At 50.0% G+C, this 26,157-nt stretch overlaps 1 protein-coding gene across 2 annotated transcripts in view; it reads left to right on the top strand.

Annotated features, from left to right (window-relative positions):
- The first annotated feature begins 174 nt into the window (after positions 1-174).
- Positions 175-26,157, top strand: part of NRBP1 (nuclear receptor binding protein 1) — a 34,413-nt gene continuing 8,430 nt past the window's right edge. The window contains exons 1-8 of one of the 2 annotated variants that reach the window (XM_053939817.1): positions 175-532; positions 717-936; positions 13,400-13,522; positions 13,904-14,005; positions 14,088-14,177; positions 14,641-14,681; positions 15,698-15,792; positions 19,539-19,562. In XM_053939817.1, coding sequence (XP_053795792.1) covers positions 733-936; positions 13,400-13,522; positions 13,904-14,005; positions 14,088-14,177; positions 14,641-14,681; positions 15,698-15,792; positions 19,539-19,562 — 679 coding nt within the window. In that variant the 5' untranslated portion in view covers positions 175-532; positions 717-732. The remainder of the gene's footprint in view (positions 533-716; positions 937-13,399; positions 13,523-13,903; positions 14,006-14,087; positions 14,178-14,640; positions 14,682-15,697; positions 15,793-19,538; positions 19,563-26,157) is intronic. The other variant, XM_053939818.1, reaches the window with a different exon arrangement.

The following is a 26,157-nucleotide window of genomic DNA, read 5'->3' on the forward strand; positions in this document are numbered from 1 at the left end:
GCGGCTAGAGCGGCACCGCGGCCCGCTCCGCCCCGGGACTACCTACGCGGCCCGCGGGTGGCTTCGACCTGCCCTGAGGCTCCTCCAGGGGAACAGCGGACTTGGGACCGGCGATGCCGCCGCCAGCCGGTGCCGCGGGCGGCCGCTCGTACAGATAAAGGCGCGCACGCTCACAACTCCCAGAATTATCGCCCTGCCCCTCTGTATGAGGGGCCCTTGCGCACACAGCACCTTATATAGGCTGAGTCACGCCCACCGGCCAATCAGCGACCCTGCGGGCCCCGTCTCGCTATCTCATTGGCTACTGCACGGGGCTGCCCCGCCCCATTCACGCTCCTTCACGGACCTTCGCGCAGGGCGCCCCCTGTCGAGTACCGCACCGCGGAGCCCCGCCCGCCGGCCATTGGCGGGTGCTGACGCGCCGCTCGCGGCGCTGATTGGCCGCGGCAGAGGCCCCGCCCCGCACGGCGCGTTACGCAGCGCGGCGGTTGCGGCGGGGACGTGCTCGGGACCGGGAGGTGCTGCGGGCCCGGTAAGTGCGTGGCTCCCACCCCTCGCCCCCCGCCTCGCTCCGGGACCGGCTAGGTCGGGCCCCACTGGCAGGCCCGGGACGCGGTCCCGGCTGACAGAGCCGGCGGGCGCGGCCCGGTCCGGCCCGGTGGGCCCGGCCTGGCCTGGCGCCCCACCGCGCCTCACGGACCGCGCCTCTCCCGCAGGGTGTGCGACCGCAGCATGTCGGAGGGCGAGTCCAAGCAGGTGCCCAGCAGCGGCTCCGACCCCAAGCCGGAGCCCGCCTCGTCTGGCCCGGGGATGACCTCGGTGTCTGCGCCGGTGACTTCCGCGGCGCCCCCAGAGGAGGAGGAGGAGGAGAGCGAGGACGAGTCCGAGATCCTGGAGGAGTCGCCGTGCGGCCGCTGGCAGAAGCGGCGCGAGGAGGTCAGTGCCGGGAGCCGGTTCCCGGAGCTGGACTGCGGGGGAGCCCGGGCGGGGCCCGGGCGGGCGCTTGTCCCGCCTCCCCCCCAGTCCCCGGTCTTCCTGCCACCTGTTCCCGGGACAGTTAGGCCCCGCAGTGGGGGTCCGTCGCGCTCCCGGCAGGCGGGGAGATGGGTCGCCCATCTCCTGCCTCAGGGCTGCCGTTCCTCGGCCCGGAGCGTTCGGGCTGGAGCGCAGCCAGTGATGTCTGCCCTGCCGCAGGCCGCTGTGACGGCCAGCTGTTGCTGCTGTGGAGTAGGGAGTGGCTCCGGCTCTCCCGGTGTGCATCGCGTTCCACAGATCTTTCTCTCTGGGAGCGGTGAAGAACAGTGACTGGGCAGTTCTTGGTGTTCTCTGGGGAATGGATGGTACCTGCTGCCGAGGTGGCCAGTCACTTGAGCCAGTTACCCGGGCTCCTCGGCTCTGAATGCTCGCTTTGCTTTGTCGTCTGCAGTCAGGATACGGCACAGTCAGCTCACTCAGGCTTGTTCCTTGGCCTGTCCTGCCCGTACCCACCCTCAGTGCGTGTGCTGGCAGTGTGCTGGGTAAAGGCACGAGGGGATTAGATCGTGGCGTTTGGGACCTATCCTTTTTTCCACTCGTTGCTGGGCTCTGTTTTTCTTCCTGGGGGCTGTCTGCACAAACTGGTTTGTGCTCTGTGCTGGCGCAGTGCCTCTCCCCTGGCTGGACAGGCTGTGCAGCCCTGGCAGGTGCTGGCAGCCAGACAACGTGCTGCTCCATTGCTGCGGCACAAGTGCTGATGGGGCTCTTCTCAGCCAGCTCAGGGGCTGAGCACAGGGGTTTGTCTGCTTTGTTCACCACTGCAAAAAGGGCAGTGCAAACCCCAGTGGTGGTGAGAGAGTCATTTGTTCTGATGTAAATTTGGAGGTCAGAGTAATGTCAGGGATTCCCTGCAGTTCTTCACCTCTGCTTGCTGAGAGCTGTCATGGTTTGGTTTAATGTGAGCCAAATGCTGGCATGGTGTGGTCAGAATGTGCCTTTTCTGCTGTGGCTCTGCAGATTGGTTACAAATGTAGCTTTAACACTAGAAAAAAAGTTTCCTTTTTCCCTTTTTAAAAGAAGTGTGAATGTCTGGCTGTGTCCTGCACAATCTATTCCACACCTGAGATGCTTTATCTCTTGCTCTGCACTGAAGGGGCACATGCTGGAGAACAAAGCTGGTCTGTTTGTGTTGTCTTTTTAGTGCGTTTTATTTAGTACTGATCATTTTGACACAAAGAGACACAGAGTTTTCTGTGCTCTCCTACACGACAAGTAAGATTTGGGAGGCTCTAGCGTTTTCTTTGGATTTCAGTCCTCCCTCAGCAGACAAATTAAATTAACTGAAATTTTGGTGTGGCTAAATGATTGTCTTATGGCTTCAGGTTGCCACTGTGGAGGTCAGAGCTCTGCTCTACTACCACAGGCTGAGGGATGGGCATCGGGGCCACAGAACACCTTATTGTTGAGTGATCTGGGCGAGCCTTCACTCAGCAAGGCTGCACAGACTTGTGTCTGACTGGGGACAGCCTCAGCTGCAGCTGACCCTGCAGTGAAATCCTGCTGTATCTCTAGATTTCACATGTGAGTTTGTGTCTCAGTTAGCCCCCAGCTTGTGGAGAGGCTTTTGTTCCCTGAACTGCATGACATCAGACTCTCTCTTTGCTGTCAGAATCATTTGGGCTGATCTGCTCTCCAGAGTAAACTCTCGCACTGCAGACGTCCTAACCTGAAATTTATTTGCTCTAACAGCTTTGGTGAGTGTCCCAGAGCAGAGTGCCCTTTTTCCCGGGGAGGTGTGACAGCTTAGTCTACACTGGTTGTTCCTATCTGTGCAGTGTGTTAGCAGGTTCTTGCTCACTACCACTTTCAGGGAGATGGTGTTACTCTGTGGAAAAGGCATTTGCCGACCTTTCCCCAGTGATGCAATCCCGATCTTTTATTATGGAAGTATCTGTTGGATGTGGGATGAGGTGGCACTGTGGAAACAATGAGACGTGATAAGCTGGAGAGGATTGGGTGGGCACACATGGCTGAGACAGTGTGTTCTGCCTGTGCTCTGGTGCTTCCTTTGTGTGACATTCTTTCCTGCTTGCTGCGGTGTAGGTTTTGAAATGTAATGGCCTCACTTTTTTTCAACCAAAGAGATTGTTTTACCATCCCTGAGTGATGCACTCGTTGCAGCAGAGGTGGAGCTGTGCAGACAGTGCAGGCAGGACCCGCGAGCAGGGAGGGGCGGGCTGGCTGTGAGCCGGGGATGTCGGTGCCTGCTTACCGAAACGAGCAGCTTTCGGCGGGACGGTGCCCGCGCCCCCGGTCCCGGAGCGGTCGCGGGGGGCAGGACGGCCTGCGCTGGCCGTGCCGTCCCCGCACGCCCTGGCTGCCTGCACCCGGTTCGGGGAAAGCGGCCTCAGGCCCTCCCTAGCGCCCCGCGGCCCGTCCGGAACCGGGACCGGGACAAGAACCGGGGCCGGTCCCGGGGCACCGCGGGGCGGGGCAGGGCGGGGCCCGCGAGGCCGCCTCGCCAACCAATGGCAGGCGGCGCGGAGCGTTACATCACCGCCGGCGGCTTCCATTGGCTGCGGCCCGCTCTGGCCACGCCCCGAGGCGGCCACACCCTCGGGGCTGCGCCGGGCTCGGGGAGGGGACCCCGGGCAGCGCCGACCCGGGCGGGCCGCCGAACGGAGCTGGACCGCATCCACTGACGAAAATCCCTTGGTTCACACGGGGAAACGCTGTTGGGAGCAAGGCTGAGCGGGGAGAGGAGCGCGTGGAGCGCAGCCCTGCCGAAAGGGACCAAAGGGACCCGGGTGCTGCTCGCAGCATCTCGGCTGGAGCGAGCGTGTGCCCTGGCATCGATGGCAAACCTCCGGGCGGGAGCAGGATGGGACGGCACAGAACCCCGTCCTGGGGCTGTTACACACAGCAGAACCAAATGTTAATGAGAGGTCTTCTATAGGTCTTCTCCCTGGGACCCAGGGCCAGGACACCAGGGAACAGCTCCAAGATTCATCTGGGGAGGCTCAGGCTGGACAAGAGGGAGCATTTCCCTACGGAGAAGGGTCACACCTGCCCCAGGCTTCCTGGAGAGGAGGTTGGTCCCCCAGGCTTGTCTGTGTTTGAGGCATTTGGACAATGCCCAACATGCTGTGACATGGGCCAGCCCTGATTGGGTTGAACAGTGGAATCAGGAAATTTGTGGAGATCCCTTCCAGCTGGCTGTTCTGTATTCTCTATTCTATTCCTGCTTAAATTTCAGATGTAAAAAAGGATTGAGTGTTGAGTTCATTGATTGTAATTCTTCCTACAAACAGGGAGCTTCTGTAGTGCAAAGAGTGTAATTCCTGCAAAAGTTCAGAGTAGTTTTATTAAAATCAAATGCTTCTGTGACATTTTAACTAGGAACCCTTTTTAACAAGATAGAAAATTCTTATGTTCCCCAAATTCCATTTTTTGTGGGACATGGAGAAGTACCTGTGGTTCCTGCAGTGTTGTAGACCGTGCTGCTTTCTTCCCAGAGCTCAATCTGGCTTTGGATTTGTGCCCACATCCCTGTTTGCTCTCCTGACCAGCACACAGGTGAGGCTTCACAGAGTATCTTGTCCCATGGCTGAAGCACAGGGCAAGGCCCCACAGCATGAGGGTGGGGTGGTCACAGGGCTGGTGGGGTCTCCCAGCCTGTGTTCGCCTGGCTCTCTTCTGCTTGCTCTCCCTGAAAAACCAACCCCTCTGTTTCTGCTGCCCTGCTGTTACAGGACATTTCCATTTCCTTCTTGCAGGCAGCATGCATGCATAACTTACTTTTCTTGGGTTCTCCAAGTATCTTGAGAATTATCTGCTGTGCCTCCTAGGAATAGAAACTTCCTAATGGAGCAGGATTGCAGCACCACATTAGCAGGTCAGGTTTAGCCTCCTGAAGCTGGCTAGTGGTGAACCTGAAACTGAGAGCTTGGTGCCTGCTGTCCCTGCTGGAAGCTACATGGATGACACATAAGTGTAGGAAGAGTTGTGCACTGCTGCAGCAGAATCTTTATTTTCAGCCCAGCGTTTTGGTGTTTGGCTTGGCAAGCTCGTGTGAGTAGGAGAGGCTCAGCCCCTCCTAGATGGCGATGTCCTTGGGTTTGCTGTGTGTGATGGCTGTGTGTGATGGCTGTCTGTGACCAAGTTTCTTTCTGTACGTCCTCTGGGGAGGAGAACACTGTGTGACTGTGTAAGCCAAGGCTTTATAAGAAGTACTTTGTTGACATCTTTGTGGTGTACTTTAGAGAGAAGGAATCCGTGTTGTGTGTGTGGGCACAAGCAAGTCCCCTTTTCGGGTTGTGTCTGTCAGGGTGAAGAGGGCAGAGGCCCAACAGGCCTGGGCCTGGCTGCCTGTTCTGTTGGCTTGTCACGAGGCACAGCCTGCTCAGGGTAGTGCTGCTCTCATCCAGTGCTGCTGTGCTCTTCAGCCTGGCACTTAGAGCAGAAGAGGAGAAAATGGGAGAATGAGCACTGATCTCTGCTAAAATACCTTTACCTTTTCCCAGAGAATATGTCAGGCTGCTCAAGAGCAGTGGGAGAACATTGTGCTGTTCTTGCAGCCCTGCTCGTGTCCTGTCCGTCATCCAGAAACTTGTCCCGTGCTGTCTTGCACCGACGGCAGGCACAGGGGTTGGGCACATGTCCCACGGATTCTGAAGTGTTGAGGGGGATTTTTGGGGTGGCTGAAGGTGACGTTTCAGTTTTTGATAGCCATTGGTGACCTTGTGGCTGATTGTTGCTCTGTGGCTCATGTGTTACTGACTCATTTGTGGATCAGCTGCTGGACTTTCCCTGCTGCACTTTCTGTGTTCTGCCCCACTTCAGTGACTGCTGAGATCAAGACGTTCATTTCTGCCTTATCTCTGGGCACATGCCTCATGTGTCAGTGTGGATGTGCATGCAATGGTTGCCATGTTGAATAATTCTTGGTTTTCTGTCTGGGGTTTTTCACCCTCAGCTGAAAGCAGCAGCCCATCACAGCTTCCCTTACAGTGGTGTAGACTATGACAGCATGATGGGTGGAGTTCCCTGTGCCCCTGGGTGTCAGGTCAGGAGCAGAACTCAGGGAGCAGAGTTTGAGACAGTGTGCACCTGTGCATTTGAGTCCAATCTTGCTGTTCTTCATTGGATACTGGAAGTTCAGAAATTCATTTAGGCAGCACACTGCCATTAGTTTGGTTCTCTTTTTTCTGTGGAAGATCTGTCTGCCTTTTGGATTGGCACGCCTCAGGTATTGATGACTAGATGTTACAGTTGGATTTCAGTGCTCAGGCTTACAGATGCTCTCGATCTATGCTGGAACTATCCAGTGTTAAGAAAAGAGCTGTGATTCATGAGGACCTGAACTCAGAGAGACAGGAAGTGAAACACTAGGTCTGCTGCATCTTTATCTCTTTGTTGTCTTCTCACTTCTAGGGGGAGTCTCAGTTGCTTGAATAATTCTTCATTTGAAAGCAGTTGGTGACTTTTGTACCTCTGGATTTACATTTCTTCAAGGGGACAGAGTGCAGGATTCTTGGAGAAAAAAATGCTAACAGACTGAGTGTTTGGATTCTGGGATTCTGGAGGCTGATTTTTCTCAGCCTCTGTTGTGACTGGAAAGAAACTTGCTGAGGTAGTAAAAGATAAGCACCAGTCCTCCAAGCAAGCTGGCACTTAGAGGGCTGCCAGCTCCCTGACAGACTTTGACAATGGATCTGTTTTTTTTTTCCAGTTGGTGGAGAAAAGAAATGCCATGCTGTAGTTTTTATAGCATTCCTTGACCACAGGGAAGGTATTAAGAAGAAGGGAGTATTTGAAGCCTTTTAACATTTTTATTGGCTCATGCGGGGGCTTCCTGAAAGAAATGATCTGTTGGGATGTGCCAGAATGAGCTGAGGGGCACCTCAGGGTGCAGAGGGGGTTGAGCTTTTGTCACAACCCCGTTGTGTCCTTGCTCACAGGCTGTGACCGAGAGCTGGCACTCACTCCTTGCAACAGTGGCTGGAGCAGGGGTGGCTGGCTGCTGCTCTCCAGAGCTCCTGGGAGGCTGGAGGCGCTGGACTGTCTGCAGCCGAGGGATGGAGTTCTCGCTGCATTCCTTACAGAGCTGTTCTAAAAATGCCATGGTCTGCAGCAGCACCAAAGCCGTCCCTCGTCAGCCCTCTGTCTTGGGAAGCCCAGGCAGCCATCGTGGTATCCTGACAGCTGCCACAGCTTTGGTGGAGCTTGGGCTTGGGGAGAGGCTTCCTGCTGGGCCAGCAGAGGGGAGAGGCTGTGTGCTGGCTCTGACTCCAGATCCTGCCTGCAGGGAGGCTGCATGGCAAACCCTGATAGACAGAGGCACAGCCAGAGATGGGCTAGCCATGAAAGCATGGTAATCGTCAAGCACCCCATGGTGACTTGGGTGACAGGAAAGCTGTATCCTGTTTCTCTTTATCAGTGCTCGGGAAAAATCCCATTTCAGGTGTCTAGTACCTTTCTCCCAGGCCCTCTGTCTCTGAAAAATCCGACCCCAAGACCTCTTGTCCCAACTCTCTGGCTCGTCTGGTGTGAAGGTTGCTTGTAGATGTGAGTGCTTGCCTGTGCACATGCACAGAGATTGAGAAGCACATTGAAAATAGTTTGAAAACAGTTTGAAAATAGGAAAATAGTTTGAAAAATAGTTTAACAAAAAGACAGTACAGGTGATGGTGACAAGGCTAAGGGCTTGGTTTGACACTTGTCTTGATTGTTCTTTTTGCATACTTTTGGAAGTTCCCTCAAGCATCCCATGAATAGTGTACCCAAATACTCTTATTCCATTTCAGAATTACTGATAATCTCACCTTGCAGCCATTTTTACTTCTGACATCTTATGGCAGTCAGCTTTGCCATTTATAGATGTGTGTCAAGATCAGGTGTTCATCGTCCTGTTTAAAATGTGATATTTGCTCACCTCATTGCCCACTTTCTCCAGTATTATTAGAAAACATTAAATAATCACTTTTCATTAGTGTTTCGTGTGGCTTCGGGGATTGTTTCCAAGACTGGTACTTCCACAGTACACCAATTTTTATGGGATTTTCTGTTCAGTGCACTGATCTTTCAACCCCTCCTGTGTGATTGATGTTGTTCAAAGTTACCTGCAGTGATTTGAAGGTCTGTCTGCCAAGTGAAAGTATCACAGAAGAACAGGATGGGCTACAGCAGACTGGGAGTAGCTCCCATGGAGTTTGTCCTGTCTGGTTTTCACTCTCTCCTTGGAGTTTCACAGTGCTGGCACTCATCTGAACTTACTGCCCCAGCGCAGTTACCGGAACCTTCCTGATGGACTGTCTGAATGGGCTTATTTATAGATATTGGGGTTTCTTCCACACTCCCTTATTTATTTTGCTGTGCTGTTTCTGTTTCCCTTTGAGAGTCAGGGACGAAGAATCATTGCCTCTTCCTCCTTCCATAGTATGACTGAGCTCTTGGACTCCACTGGATTGCTTGTTTGTTTTGAAGCACCAAGTGAAACTGAGCACTCGTCCCTTTGGTCTTGCATTAGGCAATTTGTATTCATTTCTGGTGTCCATTAAATATGATGCCTCTTTCCCCCTGGGATATTTGGCACTGGTGGGGCTGCACCTCAAATCCTGGGGGCAGCTCTGGGCCCTTTCCAACAAGAGAGATATCGAGGGGCTGGAGCGTGTCCAGAGAAGGGAACGGAGCTGGGAAGGGGCTGAAGCACCAGGAGAGGCTGAGGGAGCTGGGAAAGGGGCTCAGCCTGGAGAAAAGGAGGCTCAGAGGGGACTTTCTCACTCTCAACAACTCCCTGACAGGAGGGTGCAGCCAGGTGAGGGTTGGTCTCTGCTTCCAGTGAACAGGGACAGGACAAGTGGAAATGGCTTCAGGATGGACCCCGGGAGGTTCAGGTTGGGTATTAAGGAAAACTCCTTCCTTAAAGATATGTCCAGCCTTGGCACAGGCTGCCCAGGGCAGGGGTGCAGTCCCCATCCCTAGAGGAATTTAAAAGCAGTGTGGATGTGGCACTTTGTGGGATGGGTTACTGGTGGCCTTGGCAGTGCTGGGGGCGTGGCTGGACTCGATGATCTGAGACTGCTTTTCCAATCTCAGTGACTGTATCCAGAGACGTGCTGTTTCTATTCAAAGTATCCTGACTTCTGTGGTTTTGTAAACTGCTGATCTACTGCCTGGGGAGTTTCCTGGCGGGAATTTGTAGTTAGGTCTGTCCTGCAGTGTGTTGTTTAGCCAGAATTGTCAGAGTGCATTTGGAGAGGCTGGATGACTACTGGGTGACAGCCTGTAGAATGGTGGTGTGACACAGGCAGTGTGACACTGTGCAGGGCTTCAAAACTTGTCCCTTTCCTGTAGAGCAGATGCAGCTCTGGCTGGCAGGAGGGGCCTGGGCTCCATGCAGGGTGTCCTGGCTCCCAGCAGGGCTCAGCTGTGCAGGTCAGGACCCATGGCAGGTGACAGGGACTCATACTGTTAGTGCCTAAAGGATGTGTCAGCTTTGGCTTGGGTTTCAGCACAGCATCTCCTGAACTGGTGCACTGAAGTTAGGAGCAAGGGAGAACTTCAACACACAGAGGACCTTTAACTCTGTCTTTAAATGGTCTAGATGTGTGCATTGGGTTAACAGACTAACTTCCTGCTGATGTGTTTGATCCTTTTACTTGTTGCAGCATGTCTGGAAGAACCAATTACTGTATTGCTGATGGTCAGATTGTCTTTTCCTTACAGTTTAGTTGCTGCATGAGGTGGTCTGTACAGCCATGGTAATAATCAATACCTTCCTTTCCTTGCTGCTCTTAAATTACACTGGTTATTTTAATTTTCTTGTTGAATTAAAGCCTTTCAGCATTTTACTACCATGACTGTAATTGCCAAGGCCAATGTGTCAGTTTAATTAAAGCATGAAGTAGGATTGTTTCTTTGCTTTGTTGGATTTCTTTTCTCTTTGCCTGCAGTGGACCTGGCATTCTTTATTGTGTTACATTCTGGATTAGCCTCAGATCCCAGAGAGCTCTTTTTGTTTTCTGTTGGTAAAATTGCTGCTTTTAGTTTCCCCTCTGCTCAAAGAGAAATTGAGTTCCTCAACTGGGGGCTGCTGGCTCTGGGGGTCTCTTATCTCTAGTCCCAACCATTTGCCAGGTGGTTGGGCAGAGCTTTCGCCTTTCTCTGGCTTAAACAAATGGCCAAGGAAACTGGGTGACATACTCATGCTACTCTGAACCAGATCTGGGGCTTCTTGTGAGGGTGTGGCCTGGTGTGCTGCCACTCCCCAGCTCTTTTTCAATGTGCAAGTCCATTCTGTACTGATACTCTAGTTATTGTGGACTTTTTCCCAGTTTTTATACCTTTTATCCCTAGATTGTAAATAATCGCTGTGACTTGTGATTTAGGCTGTTTTTATTCTTTGTTTAATTGACAGATCATGTGAACCACAGAATGTCTCTCCAAAAGTCTGTGTTCTTTCAGCAACAGGTACACAGATGTTTGAGAGCTTTAGAAAAAATATATATTAGACAATGGAATAACTTTCCAAAGGGAAATTTAACTTCCTTAGAGCTATTGTGCCACTCCATCCATACTGCTTTAAGTACTTGAAATCCTTGTTGAGCTTCCTTACCTTTTGCTTACATGGACTCAGAGCTGTGTTTGTACTTCTGCAGTGCAGAGCTGCTTCCTCTGCTGTGCTGCAGAAATTCAGGCTAAGCTGGGCTCAGGTCACTTCCTCCCTCAGTGTCGAAGCTGCCTAGTCTGGAGCTGTCTGGGACAAACACCAGAGTAATAAATTATCTCAGTGCTTTGCTGAGCATGGGAAGGGATGTGCGGTAGGGGTTTGGCAAGCAGGAGGAATCTGCTGTTGCCTTTCAGCTGTCTGTCTGCATTTTTCCCCTTTTACTCTTCTCCCCAAGCTATTGAATCTCCTGAGGAGCAGAATTGCTGTTGGTGATGTCAGCGGGGTTTGGTGTCCTGAGTCATATCTGGTGTTCTGGGATATTGCCTATGAGTCATGGAAATCATTTATGCTAGGGGAGCTTGGCCACGAGTGGGAGATGTGACAAGTCCACAGCCCCAGCTGCATTACTGGGGCAGATTTTCAGTAGCTGCTTGTACTTGAGGACTTACTCAATCCAGTAAAGCTGGACACCTTTCAGTAGAGGGCCTTTAACTGCTGGACTCCATCATTTAGATGTCTTCTCCAATCTTGATGTTTCTGTGAACAGGCAGCAACTGGGATGAAGAAGGAGAATCCAAAGGGATGCAGGGGCACTGGGTGTCAGTGTGGTGGCTGTTACCCTGTCCTTGCACTGCTCACACACATCTGCCTTTCTGCTGCCTTGGGCTTCTTTAACCTGCCCTGAAGTTAAAGCCTTTTGCCATTCAGCTTTAGTAATGGTACTGGGTGATTTTATGCTGCTGTCATCCCTAAGATGTTATTCTAAAATTTGAAGGAATAAATGTCTATCCTTAATTATTTTTATTCCTTCAGCTTTCTTTAATGATGAAACAAAGCAGGCCTGGCCTGTTGGTATCAATAAGTTTAAGTTTTTAGGATCAATATGAATGCCTTTCTAAACCATATCTAAGTCCTTTCACCCCTCAGTTATGTAGGCAGCTCAAGTGGCAGGAAGTGGGGTAGTTCATACTCGGCTGTCACCTCCTGTGATGATTTTCCATAGCTGTTCTCTGTAGCTCAGGCTCTCCTTGTGTAATTATGGTCTGTAGCCCTTATTCCTGCCTGTGCCACGCCTTGCAGCTAGCTGGTTGTGTCACACTCGTTTACTGCTGAGTTGCCAGAGAAGTCTGTATTACTCTGGTTTTACTGTGCTTGGCACCCTCTGTCCCTGCAGTGTCAGAGTATTAAATGCCATTGGGCCTGTTTAGAGTCCCTTGGGAGATCATAAAGAATCCCACCTGTATTGGTGGCCTGTCACTCTGTGTTGTCAGGCTATGGAAGGAGTAGAATGGGGTAGAGTAACTCAGCTGGAATGATGAAATTGGGTAAATTTGATCATGTGAAAGTGGCTGCCAAGGGAGAAGGGATTTTTGAGGGAGCTCTTATATAAAGTGAGAAGTTTCCAGCAATAGGATGCTGATGGGGTCCCTAGTGAGGGAAGAGAAGGTGACACAATATGAGAAGGAGGAGCTCTTAAATGTTTTGGAGGTGTCAGGTTTTGGAGGTGATAGATGTAGAAGATGAGTCTGGATTTACCAGGCAAATCTGTGTTAACAGTTACCTCAGGGGGGAAGCTGGATCAGCTGAAAGCTGCCAAGCCTGGTATTCAGCACCAACACTGTCTGAGTTCAAGGAGTGTTGGGACAGTGCTCTTAGACACAGGGTGGGATTCTTGGGGTTTTCCCGTGCAGGACCAGAAACTGGACTTCAGTGATCCTTGGGAGTCCCTTCCAACTCATGTTGTCCTATGAATCTGTGAAGTGATTCTTGGTGTGTGGTCAGCAGATGGGAACAGTAATGATTGCTGGTTGACAATTAAAAGGTGAATTATACCTTCCTGTCCTCTCTAAGTGCTTTGAATCCAGTTCTGTCACTGCATGTTGCCTGGTGCAGTGGGATATTCACCGTGACTGTGACTGCTGTGTGCCTGTGAAATTGCCTGGCAAAGGCTTTACAGTAAATGCCATGGATGTTGGATGAAAGAGACCATGTTCATCTTTGAATGCTGCTACATATCTGAAGAAGAGCAATGTTATAGAAAACTTTGCTGCTGGGAGCGGGGTTCCCTTCTGATCTCTACAGCTCTTTCAGCCTTATGTCCTCCCACAGCCCTTGCCATTCTCGTGCTGTGCTCCAAACTCTCAATCCCCTCACCTTACCTTGCTGCTTTCTGAGTGCTCATCTGAGTCTTTAATAGTCAGTGTGGATGTACTTGTGCTGCGTCAATGTTTACAACAATTAACTAAAGAAATTATTGTAGTGGTTTCCCTTGTGTCGTTGGTTCCCACCTCTGAAGCTTCAGTTTTTCCCTTATTCCTCTCTGCTTTGATTGAGTTTCAGGTGTCCTCACCTTTCAGAGGATTCCTTCACAAAGTTGTATCTGAGTTCTTGAGACATTTCTGTATCCCTTTTGTATTGTTGGAGTGGTTTTTTTTTTGTGGTGGAATGAACTACAGGTGTCCTGAACCATGGAAATGTAATATATTGTTGGCGGAAGGCAGCTTCGCTGCGACACAGCGTTTGTGCACACGAGGTTTTCCCACCAGTGTGCTCAGGACTTGCTGCTCACATGGTCTGCTGTGACTCATGTTTTGGATATGCCCTGCTTGAAAATACATGTGCAAATCCTGTCCTGGAATTCTCATTTAATTAAAAGTTAATGAGCAGAGTTCATAATTTTCCAGTGAGTGCTGCATGGCAATGGTCTGGTCTTGCTGGCTTAGAGCTCACAGGTCTCTCCACCCTTCCCTCCAGGTTAACCAGCGCAATGTCCCGGGGATTGACAGTGCCTACCTGGCCATGGATACGGAGGAAGGTGTGGAAGTTGTCTGGAATGAAGTTCAGTTTTCTGAGCGGAAGAACTTCAAGCTTCAGGAAGTAAGTTGATGTGCCTCCCACCAGGATGTGAGAAGCATACCTTGCCCTGGGGTGGGATTATGGATACTTCTTGTGTTGATTACTGGCTGGGTTTGGAATGCTGTGCTGTCCAAATGTAGCAAATTTGGCTTAAGCCTGGCCTGTATAGGAAATATCCTGGAAGACTGTTGTGCTGTTTCCATGAGCCCTTGTGTTCATTTAGAATTGGCAATCAAACCACACTCTGCTGAGATGCACTGCAGAAGAAAATGGGATCCTGCCTGTTCTTAGCACAGGGGCTTGACATATACATTAGTGTTTGAGGGGACCAAGACCCAAGAAGAAAGAAGGATGTTTGGTGTGGTCTCTGATATGACATGTTTTTGTCTTTCTGATGTTAAGGAAAAAGTTAAAGCAGTGTTTGACAACTTAATTCAGCTGGATCATCTCAACATTGTGAAGTTCCACAAATACTGGGCTGATGTCAAAGAGAACAAGGCCAGGGTAAGTGCAGCCATCAGGCCTGTTGGGCTCTCATTGTTAGGTAATTAGCAAGGTGGAGGGTAACTGTCATGCTGCCCCACAGGTGATCTTCATCACTGAGTACATGTCTTCAGGGAGCTTGAAACAGTTCCTGAAGAAGACAAAGAAAAACCACAAAACTATGAATGAAAAGGTAACTCCTGTTTTCCATGTGACCGTAACTCTTTAGAGCCATCAGCCCCTGGAAAGCCCTTTCAGCAGAGGATCCCAGTGAGAACTGGTGATAACACATTGCTGCAGCTCCCCTGTGTCCCTGTAACCTAGTTCAGCTGCAGGTTCTCTGGGACAGCAGTTCTGTGCTAGTTGCTTTACTGCCAGCAGCTCTGCAGCTTCTTAGGTGTGGTGTGACAGGCATGGCTCTCTCCAGGGGCCCTCACAGGAAGGGGGGAAAGTGTCTGTACACAGGAGACTGGAGGACAGGTGTGTTTCTGGACCCATGGGAATATGTAGAAACAAGCTGACCATAGAAGTACTTAGTTCTTCACACCTGCACTAAGTAAAAGCATGTATTGCTTCCTACAAGTGGGCTGTGAATCACAGAACTACAGATTAGCTCCTTGTGGATGATTTTTCTCCTTTTCCTCTTGTATCTGCAGGCATGGAAGCGGTGGTGTACCCAGATCCTCTCTGCTCTCAGGTACGTGGGGTACTGACCTTGAGATCCCAGCCATTGGGACTGATATGACAGTTAAGTATTAGGAAGTTCTCCAGAGTATCCAGCTTTATACTCTAGGTTTCTCCATGGTCAGGGGAATGTTGCAAAATTCCATGTGAGAGGACTGAGAAAAACTTCCATAGTGTTGGCAGGCTGCAGGCCTGTTACAGACAGTGGATTCATGGATATTGAGGCATGGTGTTGTTAGATGTGTGTGTACATTTCTTGATGATGCAGCTCTTCTGCAGCCATCTTAGTGCAATACAGCTGAGTAGAATGTGGTTTGGGTTCTAAAAACTCTTTTCCACCTGAGCTAGAGTTGGTGAGTAGCTAGTTAGAACCTTAGAGAAACAATAGCCCGGATGACAGAGCATGGCTTGCACTCCATAGAGGAAACTCAGGCGCCACTTGGCTAAATTACAGCTATTGGTGAATAGTTTGCGTTCCAATAAGCTTCTGGGGGCTGACTGTCCTCATTTGTGCTAGCTGCTAACATAAACCTAGCAGAGTGAGATGCAAAAACAGAGTGTACCTGGACCCAGCACTGAAAAGCTTTATTTGTGCCTGCTGACAAACATGCCCAGTTATGTGTGTATAGCATTAAGTGCCTCTTTGTTCCCCTTTGAGTAGGGACAGACTAAGGCTCTGATATTTTTGGTATAAAAATAAAATTGTAACCCTTTTAGAATCCATTCAGCCGTACTCGGTTGGATGAAATCGTGTCTTTACCTCTGGTACCCTGAGTTTCTTGGGAACTGATAGGAGAAAGCTTTCTCTTCCCCTCTGCCATGTTCTGGAGATCCATTAGAGACAATTCCTATCTGTTCCTGGTTCTCAGCTAGAGGCTGATGTACAGTCACTGAATTGTATCTCCTGGCTGCTGTAAATCCCTGGCATGTGCCCTTTCCTCTCCTGTTCTCTTCTGATGTTTCTTGATGTGGGAGGGTGTGAAGGGAGGAATTCAAGGCCTTGACCAGTGCTCTGTTCTGCATCTCCAGCTACCTCCACTCCTGTGATCCCCCCATCATCCATGGCAACCTGACTTGTGACACCATCTTCATCCAGCACAACGGACTGATCAAAATCGGGTCAGGTAATGCTTGCTGGGGGTGCCCCTGCCTTTTCAGACAGACTGCCCAAACAGAGAAAGGCATCTACTCCTTTCCAGGTTCCCTGGCACGATAGGCATGTGTGTACATGTGCTTCTCCACCTCCACATCAGATGTGCCAGAGACTGGGAGCAGAATTCACTGGTGGTTGGACCCTTGTCAGGTGCAGGAATACTGATACTGGGTACTGTTTGCCTTTTAGCCTCTTCCTTAGCTTTTTGTCTCAAGGGGATGATACAGGAAACGATGCTGAAACTTGGAGGTTTTGTAAGCACATCATCTGTGGGTTCATCTGCTCTGCAGAGTTTCATGTTAATACACAGAGAGTTCTCCTCCCAGCACTGTGGAGCTTTGGGAGATGCCTGGGGAGCTGTGTCCATGAAGCCACAGCTTGTAGCAGCCCACGTTTATAATAAAGTGGACAGACTCTGGCTGCAGTGAGTGGCTGGTCCAGCATCCCATTATCCCATGGGCCTGCCCTCAGGCTGCTGAGCTGCCCTTGGCCTGTTTGGCACACACATGCCCTGCTGGAGCAGCCAGCCTGTGCCAAAACAGTTTATTTCCTAAGTAAGCAGTGATGTTCCTGGCAGTGCAGAGCATCCTTGCATGCTCTGGTTTTTCCTGCTCTTCCCATGTCTCTAAAAATCTGTCTGCTGTCAGGATGCATTATTTCACACCTTGACATGACCTTTCAAGGGACAGCTTTGCTACCTGTTGTTCAACTTCGGCAAGTATTCTCGATCTGAGGAATAGGTCTTTGCTTTCCTGGAGCTGTTGTCTGTGTGAATTCTGCTTTGATGTGGCAGTGTACAGGGAAAGATGCTCTGCATCACCTGTCATCCAGAATAGCCTCTCCATCAGCTGCAGACCTGTGGCTTTTCTTCCCATCAAAGAACTCCTGTGTTGTTGTTTTGTTCCAGAACTGGGGTAGCAGGTTTGTGCTTGTACCAGGGAGACAGGATCATGGCAGAAGGAGCACTCTGCTCCTGACCTGCCTGTAAACTTGGGGACTTGTTCTTCACACAAGCTGATGTCATCATGTCGTCACACAGACTTTATTGTGTTTTCCTGACTTTGTCCAAGTGGGAGAGATTTCCAAGAGTGAGTACATATAGTAGCTGTATGCTGGCAAACTCCCTGGCACTCAGTTCAGACTGATGGGAAGACTTGAGTACTCAAGAAATTCCCTTTTTTAGTTTAGTTTGAAAGTACCATGCAGCTGCCCTCTTTCTGCAGGGCAGCCAGCGCTGTCTGTAAAACCAAACCCATGGAGCTGGCATTGCAGCCACGGCTTTCACCACAGGGAGATCCTGCAGGTCCTCAGACCTGCCGTTCCCGGGGCATGCAGCTCCAGGCTGCTGTTCAGAGGCTGTGTAGGGAGGTGGCTCTTCAGCTGTGGGGTACAAATAGTGGCCTCAGCACTGTTACACCTTTGCTCCCTTCAGTTTCACAAAGCTTTGCTTCTGTCAGGTGCAGCAGGAGGGACGTGTGTGTGCTCGTGCTAGGAGAAGTGGGTGTCTGTGCTGTTACAGCTGCAGGATGTGCTGGAATGTGACTGCAGCTGCAGTGCTCATGTGCAGTTATTCCTGAGCAGACCTCTCTGCTCCACAGGCGTGGGCTGCCTGGCTCACCTCACGTTCAGAAGTAAAGTAATTTATCTAAAAGATTCTGGTCCTTTCCTAAATAAAAAAGGAAGTGATTGCAAGTGGGCTTGTGGTCAAAAGATTAATCCTTCAGATGGGAAAGCTGTGGCTCCAGTGCAGGCTGGAATTAGAGTTGGCAGTATTGCAGGATGTATTCCTATTCCTGCAATGCCCACCCAACCAGAAAAGGAAAAGCTACATCCCCAGGACTGCTGGTTGTGTTGGAGCTTGAGCCTTTCTCCCTGGCACTGCTGCCTTTGCAGTGCCACATGGGCTGGGTTTGAATTTTGGGCCTGGAACAGTTGCTCCAGGGTCACTAACAATGCCAGGCTCATGTTTGCTGCTTCCTGCCCTTGTTCTGTACAGCTGACTGGTATCTGAGCACTTCCTTGTTTACTTAAAAGCAGCAGGACAGTAATTTCCATGGATTTATGGGGAACAAGGATTCAGTGCACTGTGAGCTGTGCTTTGGTGCTGTTTGTGTCCCCAGTACTGTGCTGGATGCTGCTCCCAAAGTTCCTCTCCCTGTGGCTTTGGCAAAGAGAATACTTGCTGAATGTGGGGCAAAAAGCTGGCTGAGGCAGCTGCTGGTGTGTACTGCAGGACATCCTGCTGTCTGCTGGGGGAGGGCGTGCCAGGAGAGCAGCGTCACGTTGGAAATATCTGATGGTGGTTCCTGTGACACATGTTCAGGGCTGGGGACAGCCCTTTGCTCCTTGCTGCTCCCTCAGAGGCAGGAGCATGAGCACTGGCTGCACTGATCACTGTTTCTCTGTTTAGTATGTAAATCTGTGTGCTGGGGGTCAACTGTGGAAGAAAAAGGGAATGGGAAGGAGGAAAGATTTTGCATAATGCTTAAATGCATCCATAATCCATTCATTTGCTGATGTTTTATTCTCCAGTTCCATAAAGTGCAGAGTTTGTAGATTTAAGGAGAATGTTTCAAATGAGTGGAGAGCTTTGGAGAACTCGTGATGAAGATAGGAATGCCACTTATAGCTCTTAAACTTGCCACTGGTATTCCCAGAGACTGGAATGTTCCACCTGCTTTGTGGAGCTGTGGTCAGATGAAAGCATTCCTTGTGATAAGTCCAAGTTGTGCCCTGTGTACTCTTCACAGAGCCCACGTGCAGCACAGTGGTGCCTCCGTGGGTGTCTGTGCTGTACAGCAAGGGGATGTGCTGCCAGGTGTGTGCCTGGGGCTGCAGCTGCTCTGAGTGCAGGAGGAGCAGCATGTACACACAGGGTGCCTGGTGCTGCTGCCTGCTCGTGTTGGCATTGCTGGGAGCTGTTCCTGGAATTCCCACTGGCAGTGTAAGAACCGCTCACAGGTGGAAAGAAGTGATATGTTTGAATTAGAAACCCTTTTGGGCAGCTCTTGGAGTGCCCCAGCAGAAAGGAGGCCTCAAGCTGGAGGGTCTCAGTGTCCTCTGGTGCTCTTGAGACATGGCCATGTGTCAGCATATGCTGAGTTAGACCTTGATGGAGCACAGAGGAGGCTCCGTGGAGTGCAGTGCAGATTTCCCCTTGTGCCTCCAGGCATTGCTGCTGTGCATCTCTCCTGGCTGCACCACACCTGACCTTAGACTCAGTCTGTCTTTAGTCATGTCTGCTCAGAGTCTGCACTCAGTTCCAGGGGCAGGACCCCAGGGGTGTTAGCTCTGCTGTGGCATCATGTGGCCAGGTGTGTAAGTGTGGGTTCTCCTGCTGAGATCTGTGGCCAGAAGCTACTGGGATGTAGAGAAAGGGAATTCTCTGCTGAAGGGGTGGGGTGGCTGGGACTGTAGGACACTCACAGAAGAACAGAATTTCCAACTTCTTCTTCTCAGAGTCAGCCATAATCTTCTGCTTGGTGAGAGATGCCTTGTCTCCCCTGCCCAGTCTGGTTCTTGGGTAGAAGCCCTGATGTTCCTTAGGTAAATTTATTTTGAAGAGGTGGCTGGAGGCAGGGCCCAGTGCTCAGTCCTGTCCCTGTGTGCCCTGACTCTGACCCAGCTGTCTCTATGGATGTAAGTGCTTTGCTGTTCACCAACTCATTGACTTTATCTCGTTTTACTTCCCGCTCACGGGCTGCTCTGTTACAACAGTCTTTCATAGGATATTTGCTAATGGTGAGCAAACTTCTCCGCTCCTGTGATGTGACTCCACTTATGTCATGTACATGATTTTTTCTCTGTGTGTATCTGTATATATATATTTATATATATATGTGTGTGTATCTATATTTGTAACACACAAACATACACACTGATGTATTTACAGTGTTCCCTTGCTATAAGGCTGTGTGTAAAACTGTTTGGCTTAGGTGCATCCTGCTTGGAGAGCTCATGTTCTGTGCTGGGATGCAAACAGTTCCTTGTGCTCTTGGCCAGAGCCTTACAGAGAGGGAGCACTGCCCTTTGTGAAGTCTCCTGGTTGTTAGTTTTCTCCCTCTCCATGTTCTTAGCGTGTGCTAGTCCACGGGCCCTGTGCATGCCAGCTCCTGCATGTCAACAAGCCATGCCTTGTTCTGAGCTCTTCCCAGCTGAACTTCCCACCTCCGTTAGGCTCTTCCCTGCTGCTGCTCTGCTGCCCTTGGCTGGGATCCAGCCCTGGACTAGCCCCCACTGTGTGCTTGGCTATCCAATTGCTTGCTTGTAGTTTGAACTCCTTAGATGTGTTGGTTTTAAGATGAATGTTTCAGTGAATGTGTCTGGCTCCTGATGGCCAGATCCCTCCTGCCCCAAATGAGTCCCTGGATTGAAGTAAGCTTGGCTATTGATGTTTCCCTAGATAAATCTCTGGTTTTGGGGAGATCTGTGCATATGAGGAGGGGGAGTTGGGCTGGTGGGAGCCAGAGAAGGATACGAGTGCTGCAATTTGTAACCCTATTGCATAGAACAACATGTTTACATTTAAAATAATTACTTATTTTATTTATTGCCATCAGGGTTATTCTCGATGGTTAGAGTTTGTTTCTGAGTTGGGAACCTACCAACCATCAGCTGAAGTGGTGGAAAGGGCAATGGCCTGACCAGATGGGCTCTGTGCTCTCCAGTTTGGCAGGAGGATGTGTCGTGCCACTCTGCATTGCCAGCAGAGCAGAGGCTTCTGGAGAGCTTGGTCTGGGATCTGGTGTAGCTCAGGGGGATGGTGATGTAGTCAGGGCTGGAGTCCTGAGGAGGGCAGGTGTCCCTGGGGATGGCTGCAGGGTGGCAGAGCACTGGCCCAGGAACGAGCCCACAGCATGGGAGCCTGGCTGAGCCTGGGCTCAGCCACGGTGAGAGCAGCAAGGCTGAGGGCTGGCCAGCCCCTCCTCCAAAACCCCTGTGAGCAGTACCAAAGGCCCTGGTTCTAGAAGGACAGGAGAAGCCTGAAGGAGCACTCTGCAGGCATAAGGAGATGCTGTGGTACCTCTCCTGTGCTGGAACAGCATCAGATGGCCTTGGAATATTGAGCTTTCCTGGTTGTGAACTTGTTCTGACAGTCTGTTGTACCAGGAGGTACTGTTGATATGACAGCTGGGGATGGTTTAAGCCTTAGATCTTGAACAGTGATTTGGGTTTGAAAACACTCAATCTAGGGTGTAAGGCTCCTGTTTTGCTTGAGCATTGAGCTAATGAGGCTGTGAGTGACATGCTTTCATAACTAATCTTATTTTAGTCATCACTTCACTCCCTTGGATTTTGTTGCCTGATCTTTAAATGTCATGCTGGTTTCCACATTCTTAACAGACACCTGAGGTGATGCAGAAATAAGAGGTTAGTAGGATATCTTGGATATGGCTTTTTTATTTTTTCAACTATGGCAGGTGTGGTTTTAAAAGGAAAATAATGGATAATTTAAGTCATCAGACATAGAAAAATCTGCCATAAAAATGGCATGTTAGCATTGATTTAGGAAAATGCAACACAAATTGATGTAGTTTAGCTTTTCTAACTGTACAATTTTATATGTGAGTCAAGCACATTCTTTACCAAGCCAAACATTTTTGTTTCCTTAGAAACTTGGCAAAACTAAGGCAGATATTCATAAGGTTTGTCTGTGACTACAGGTGCTGCTGGGAATGAGATTGGGCAAGGAAATAGTTTTGAGTGGAACTTTTTGTCTAGAAGAAAGTTCAAGGTTGGTTCCAGGCTACTTTTTTGGGGGGGCTGGTTTTTCTTTTAAAGGTTTGACTGCCATGGGTCTGTGTTGTCTGTGACACTCTTGGTGTAAAAGCCTGTCTCCAAGTGAAGGCACTTCTCATTTGGGTTGTTCTTGAGAAACTGTTGAACAAACTGAGTTGAATAGCATGAGGTTGATTTTAATGGTAATGGTACAATGATGTAATTGTAATGCTACAATGCTGTAGCTGCTGCTGTGTTTACTAGAGTGGCAGAAACAGTTCCAGAGACCTGCCCTGGGTTTTTGTGTAAGCACAGAGTTAAAGTAGGAGGAGCAGCCGTGGGTGAGTGGCAGTCCATGGGTTCTGTCTGTGCTGGAATTCCAGCTGCCTCCTGCTGACCACGTGTTCAGTGTGTGTGTCTGGGGGAGGGTGGTGGGATTTTTAAGGTCCAATTTAGTGGGAAGAACTGGTGACCTTGGTGGCCTTGTGGCAAAGATTTTCCTCCTTCTATGCTGTGATAGTAATAATCTCATTTTTATTTTGCAGAAGGTTTAAAAGGCAGCTTTTGCTCCTAGTACTTATTTCCCTAGCTCAGAGTACCCTCTGTGTGCTGCTGTGATTGACCTCATTCAGGAAAACACCAGGAAATTATGGTCATCTAGTCTGGTTGTTGTTTTCAGTTAAGTAAGATATTTTAAAATGTTTAAATGTCTCTGTTTAGTGCTCCAGGTTATGGAACATCCATTTTCTGAGGTCACTGTTATTTCTGTGTTGCACTGAAGGCATTGCTGTTTCAGTTTTGTTCAGCTCTGTTTTTTTTCTCGGCTTTAATTTGACTTTCCCAGTGGGCATGGGGATGTGAATTATAGTCACCCAGGTCTTCATTCACCCATTCTCATATTAGCACAGCAGTTGTGGGTGTCTCTTCCTTCCAGGGCCCTTTGGTTGAAGGCTTTGTGAACCTCAGCAGTTTAGGAAGCTCCTTTGTGCCAGTTCTGAAAAGATCACTTAAACACCAACAAACAAGGGCAGCCTGTGGTGGCTGCCCGTGCCTGAGCAGGGGTGAGCTGTCTTCTCAAGAAGTCCCTGCCAGCCTAGACGGGTTTGTGGTTTAGGCCTGGAGCTGTGTGGGCCAAGCAGTGTTCTCACTCTGGCACCTGCTTCCAAGGGTGAGCTTTGCTGTAGGTTGAATCTCCCAAGGTCCCTTTGGCACCTTGTGGAACAATGATAATCAACGACGTGGAGTTTGAAATCTGGGAAAGTTGTACTTGAAATTCTTGATCTTGTGGGCCCTAATTGCATTTTAGAATGTACATTTATATTGGTTCAGTCCCTGCTTCTGTTAAGCAGAGCTGCTCACAACAGAAGATCATCTTCACAGTCGTGTTTCTGAGGACTTGTTTTCTAGTGCACGTCTGTCCTCTGGGAGCAGATGGTTCCTGCAGAATAGCTCATTCTGTAGCATTTCATTCAATATCTGCTCTTGTTTTTTCTGATTGCATGTAATTCTTGCACTGTGATGTGAACATGTGTATCTTTTTTCATAGCAATATTGCATTGGTATACCCCAAGCAGGGGTTTGCATGGTAAGTGACACCTTCATTCATCTGGTCTAGAATGTGGAACTCGGTATTGGTGCAGATTGCATATCTTCCAAACACTTTGTTAGTTGTTTGTATCATGAATTCTTCCAGATGAAGTGCCAATAAGCTCCTAAGTCACTGTTTAAGAGCGTGGATTGACAGGTACTAATCTTACAGCTCTTTTTTATCTGTTGTTTTTCCTGCTCTGCCTACTTCTACTTTCTGCTTCCATGTAATGGATGTGGTCAAACACGTCAACTTAGAACTCTTAAGTAATCTTTTAACTGTAAAAATACCACCTGCTGCTTCATGAGAAATGTGACACAGTGTGATCATGTCCCTCTGTGGCTCGCTGACAGGAGTGTGTGCCCTGGCCCTAGAAGTAGCTGATGATGCCCTGGGCTGCATTAGGCAAAACTTTGCCAGAGGAGGGAGGGGAAGGTCCTGGCCCTCTGCTCAGTGCAGCCACCCTGTAATTCTGGCCCAGCGCTGTGTCCCCAGGACACGAGGGACAGGGACAAGCTGGGGACAGCCCGCCGAGCAGCCTGTGATGCTGCAGGGCTGGAGCGTCTGTGCCGGGGTAAGGCTGAGGGAGCTGCGGGTGCTGAGCCCGGAGCAGAGCGGGCCCCGGGGATCGCGGGTGTGACAGCGGCAGGGAGGGCTCTGCAGGTGTCTCAGCGCTCCCGGGGACAGGAGCAGAGGCCAGGCTGGACCCCACATGGTCCCTCTGGACCCCAGGCATTGTCATTGTGGTGGTGGCACAAGCACAGGTTGCCCAAGGCAGTGATGGAGTCTCCATTCTTGAAGTCACCCAAAAGCCATCTAGACATGGTCCTGGGCAACCAGCTCTGGGTGTCCCTGCTGGAACCAAGGGTATTGGACAAGGTGACCTCTGCAGGTCTCTTTCCACAAGAACCATGCCATGATTTTGATTCTGCGTTAATTTCTTTGGAGAGTAGCCTTCTCCAGTTTTTGTGTGACATTAACTCTCTATTGTCAGTACCACTGATTCTGCTCCAGCAGTGTTTTCTCAGGAGGGAACCATGGGCAGTGTTCTAGCAGAGGTTGGTTTCCTGCTGGGAAGCAGGAAAGTGTGGATGTGTGCATATGTGTGTAAGCACATGGGGAGCTTTACCTGCACTGGGAACGGTGTAGTGAACTTTTCATACACTGAATCTATTTGCTCCTTCAGCTAATGATACTCAACTGCCAAAAATAATAAAATCCTGTTGCTTCTGCTGTCCTAGTGTTGCAAACATTTTGCAAACGCTGTTTGCAATCCCTGATACAGATATGAGGGCTGTAGGGAGCTTTTATTCTGTGATCAGCATAAATATGACACTTCTTCCTGTTTAACTCCTTGCTTAATGGCTGTATGCTTCTTTTTATGCCAAATAACTTCCTAGTTCCTTATTTTCTAGGCGTTGTACTCCCTAATAAAAAAGCTTTTGTCATGACTGTGCAGAGAAAGGAAACTGTAACATTGTGGGTTTGTGCAGCCTTGTACCCTTTTGCAGGAGTGAAAGTGTCTGGGGCATATGAGTGCAGGGGATAATAATGTGGCCTCATACCTCTCCTGGCTCTGTGGTCACCCCTTCATAGCTGCAGAGGGTGGTCTTGGGTTCAGTTGATAATTTTTAGGTCCCTGGTGGTACAGTCCCATTGCTGGGTTGCACAGCAAGCCTGGGACAGTCTTAGAGATCAGTTGCTGATCCTTTCACTGACACCTGGTTTCCCCCTGCTTTCTGTTAGCCAGGGCACTGGGCTCTTTGCTGAGGAGGGGGGTCCCGTTGTGCTTTGCAGCATGCTCACAAGAGCCCAAACAGCTCAGTGGCTGCTGCAGGAGGTGAGGCAGGGCTGTAGGACAGGGCTGTGGGGAGGACTGTGGCACAGGAGACCTTTGCTGCCTGCAAGGAGGAAGTTCTGAGTGCAGAATAAAAGCACCCGTGAGATGGACACTGCACAAGAGGGAAGTGTCCTCTACAGCATGGAGTGTTCCAGAGCAGGGGCTGGATGCCCAGGCAGCTCTGCTAAACCTGCTGTAGGGACAGCTAGGAAGGAATGCCACCATTGCCTCCTTGGCTGGCACTGCTAACAACCAGTGGGCACACAGGCTGTCCACTTACTCTGGCCAACTCTTTTTGCAGGTTCTTGAGGGTTTGAGCAGTCTGACTGGCTACAGCATGTTCCTGTAGGAATGCCCATTATCTCTTTTTATGCTTTTGTTGTCAGATTGACAAAGACAGGTTGCTTGCCCTACCTTCTGCTGTGCTTCACATTTCTTCCTATCACCTGTCCTGCTCAGACACCGTATTTGGCTGAACCTTTTGCTAAAATTCATCTCTGCTAATTGCCCACCAGACTTGTCAATTCCCATGGGGCTGTCTTGTAATCTGCCCCTTGTAGTCACCTTCTTGTGCCTGAGAAAGACACATTCGTTGTTATTGTTGGTGATCTGACTTTCCTTTGTGGTCTTTGTGATCTTTCTCACTTAGTAGCCATCCTCAGCCTTCATCCATCCAGTCATGCACAGCATGGAGCCAGTTTGAGAATATAGAAATAGGTGTATAAGTGACAGCAGCCATGTGTGAGTCAGGCAGGAGAGCATGTGTCAGAGGTAACTTCAGGTGTGTGTTCTTACCTTGTACAGTCAGGAGGCTGGTTTAAAATGTAGGCTCAGGTGAAGCTCCCAAGCCCCTGCCATTGCTAAGCGCTCCATGTATCAAGATGACCTGCAACAGTGACCAGACCAAACCCAAAGTTTCTTGTCTTGCCATCTAAAATCCTGTCGCAGTTGTAACAGCACTTCTGGCTGCTGTGTTGAACACACCTGCAGGAAGTTTTTCAGAGCTGACCTCAGAAGCAAGTTGTGCTGTCAGTGCATAGAGCGGGACTGTGACTGTGTCTGGCAGGGCTGTCCCTGCTTAGCTCTGAGACACACAGGAGATTCTGGGGGGTCTGGTGTCATTGACCCTGTGCTACCTCAGCTCTGCAGTAACAGAGTGAGGTGACACCTGTTACCTCGGCCAAGGTGCA

Source organism: Vidua chalybeata, chromosome 3 (genome assembly GCF_026979565.1).
Source record: "Vidua chalybeata isolate OUT-0048 chromosome 3, bVidCha1 merged haplotype, whole genome shotgun sequence".
Classification (NCBI taxonomy): Eukaryota; Metazoa; Chordata; class Aves; order Passeriformes; family Viduidae; genus Vidua; species Vidua chalybeata.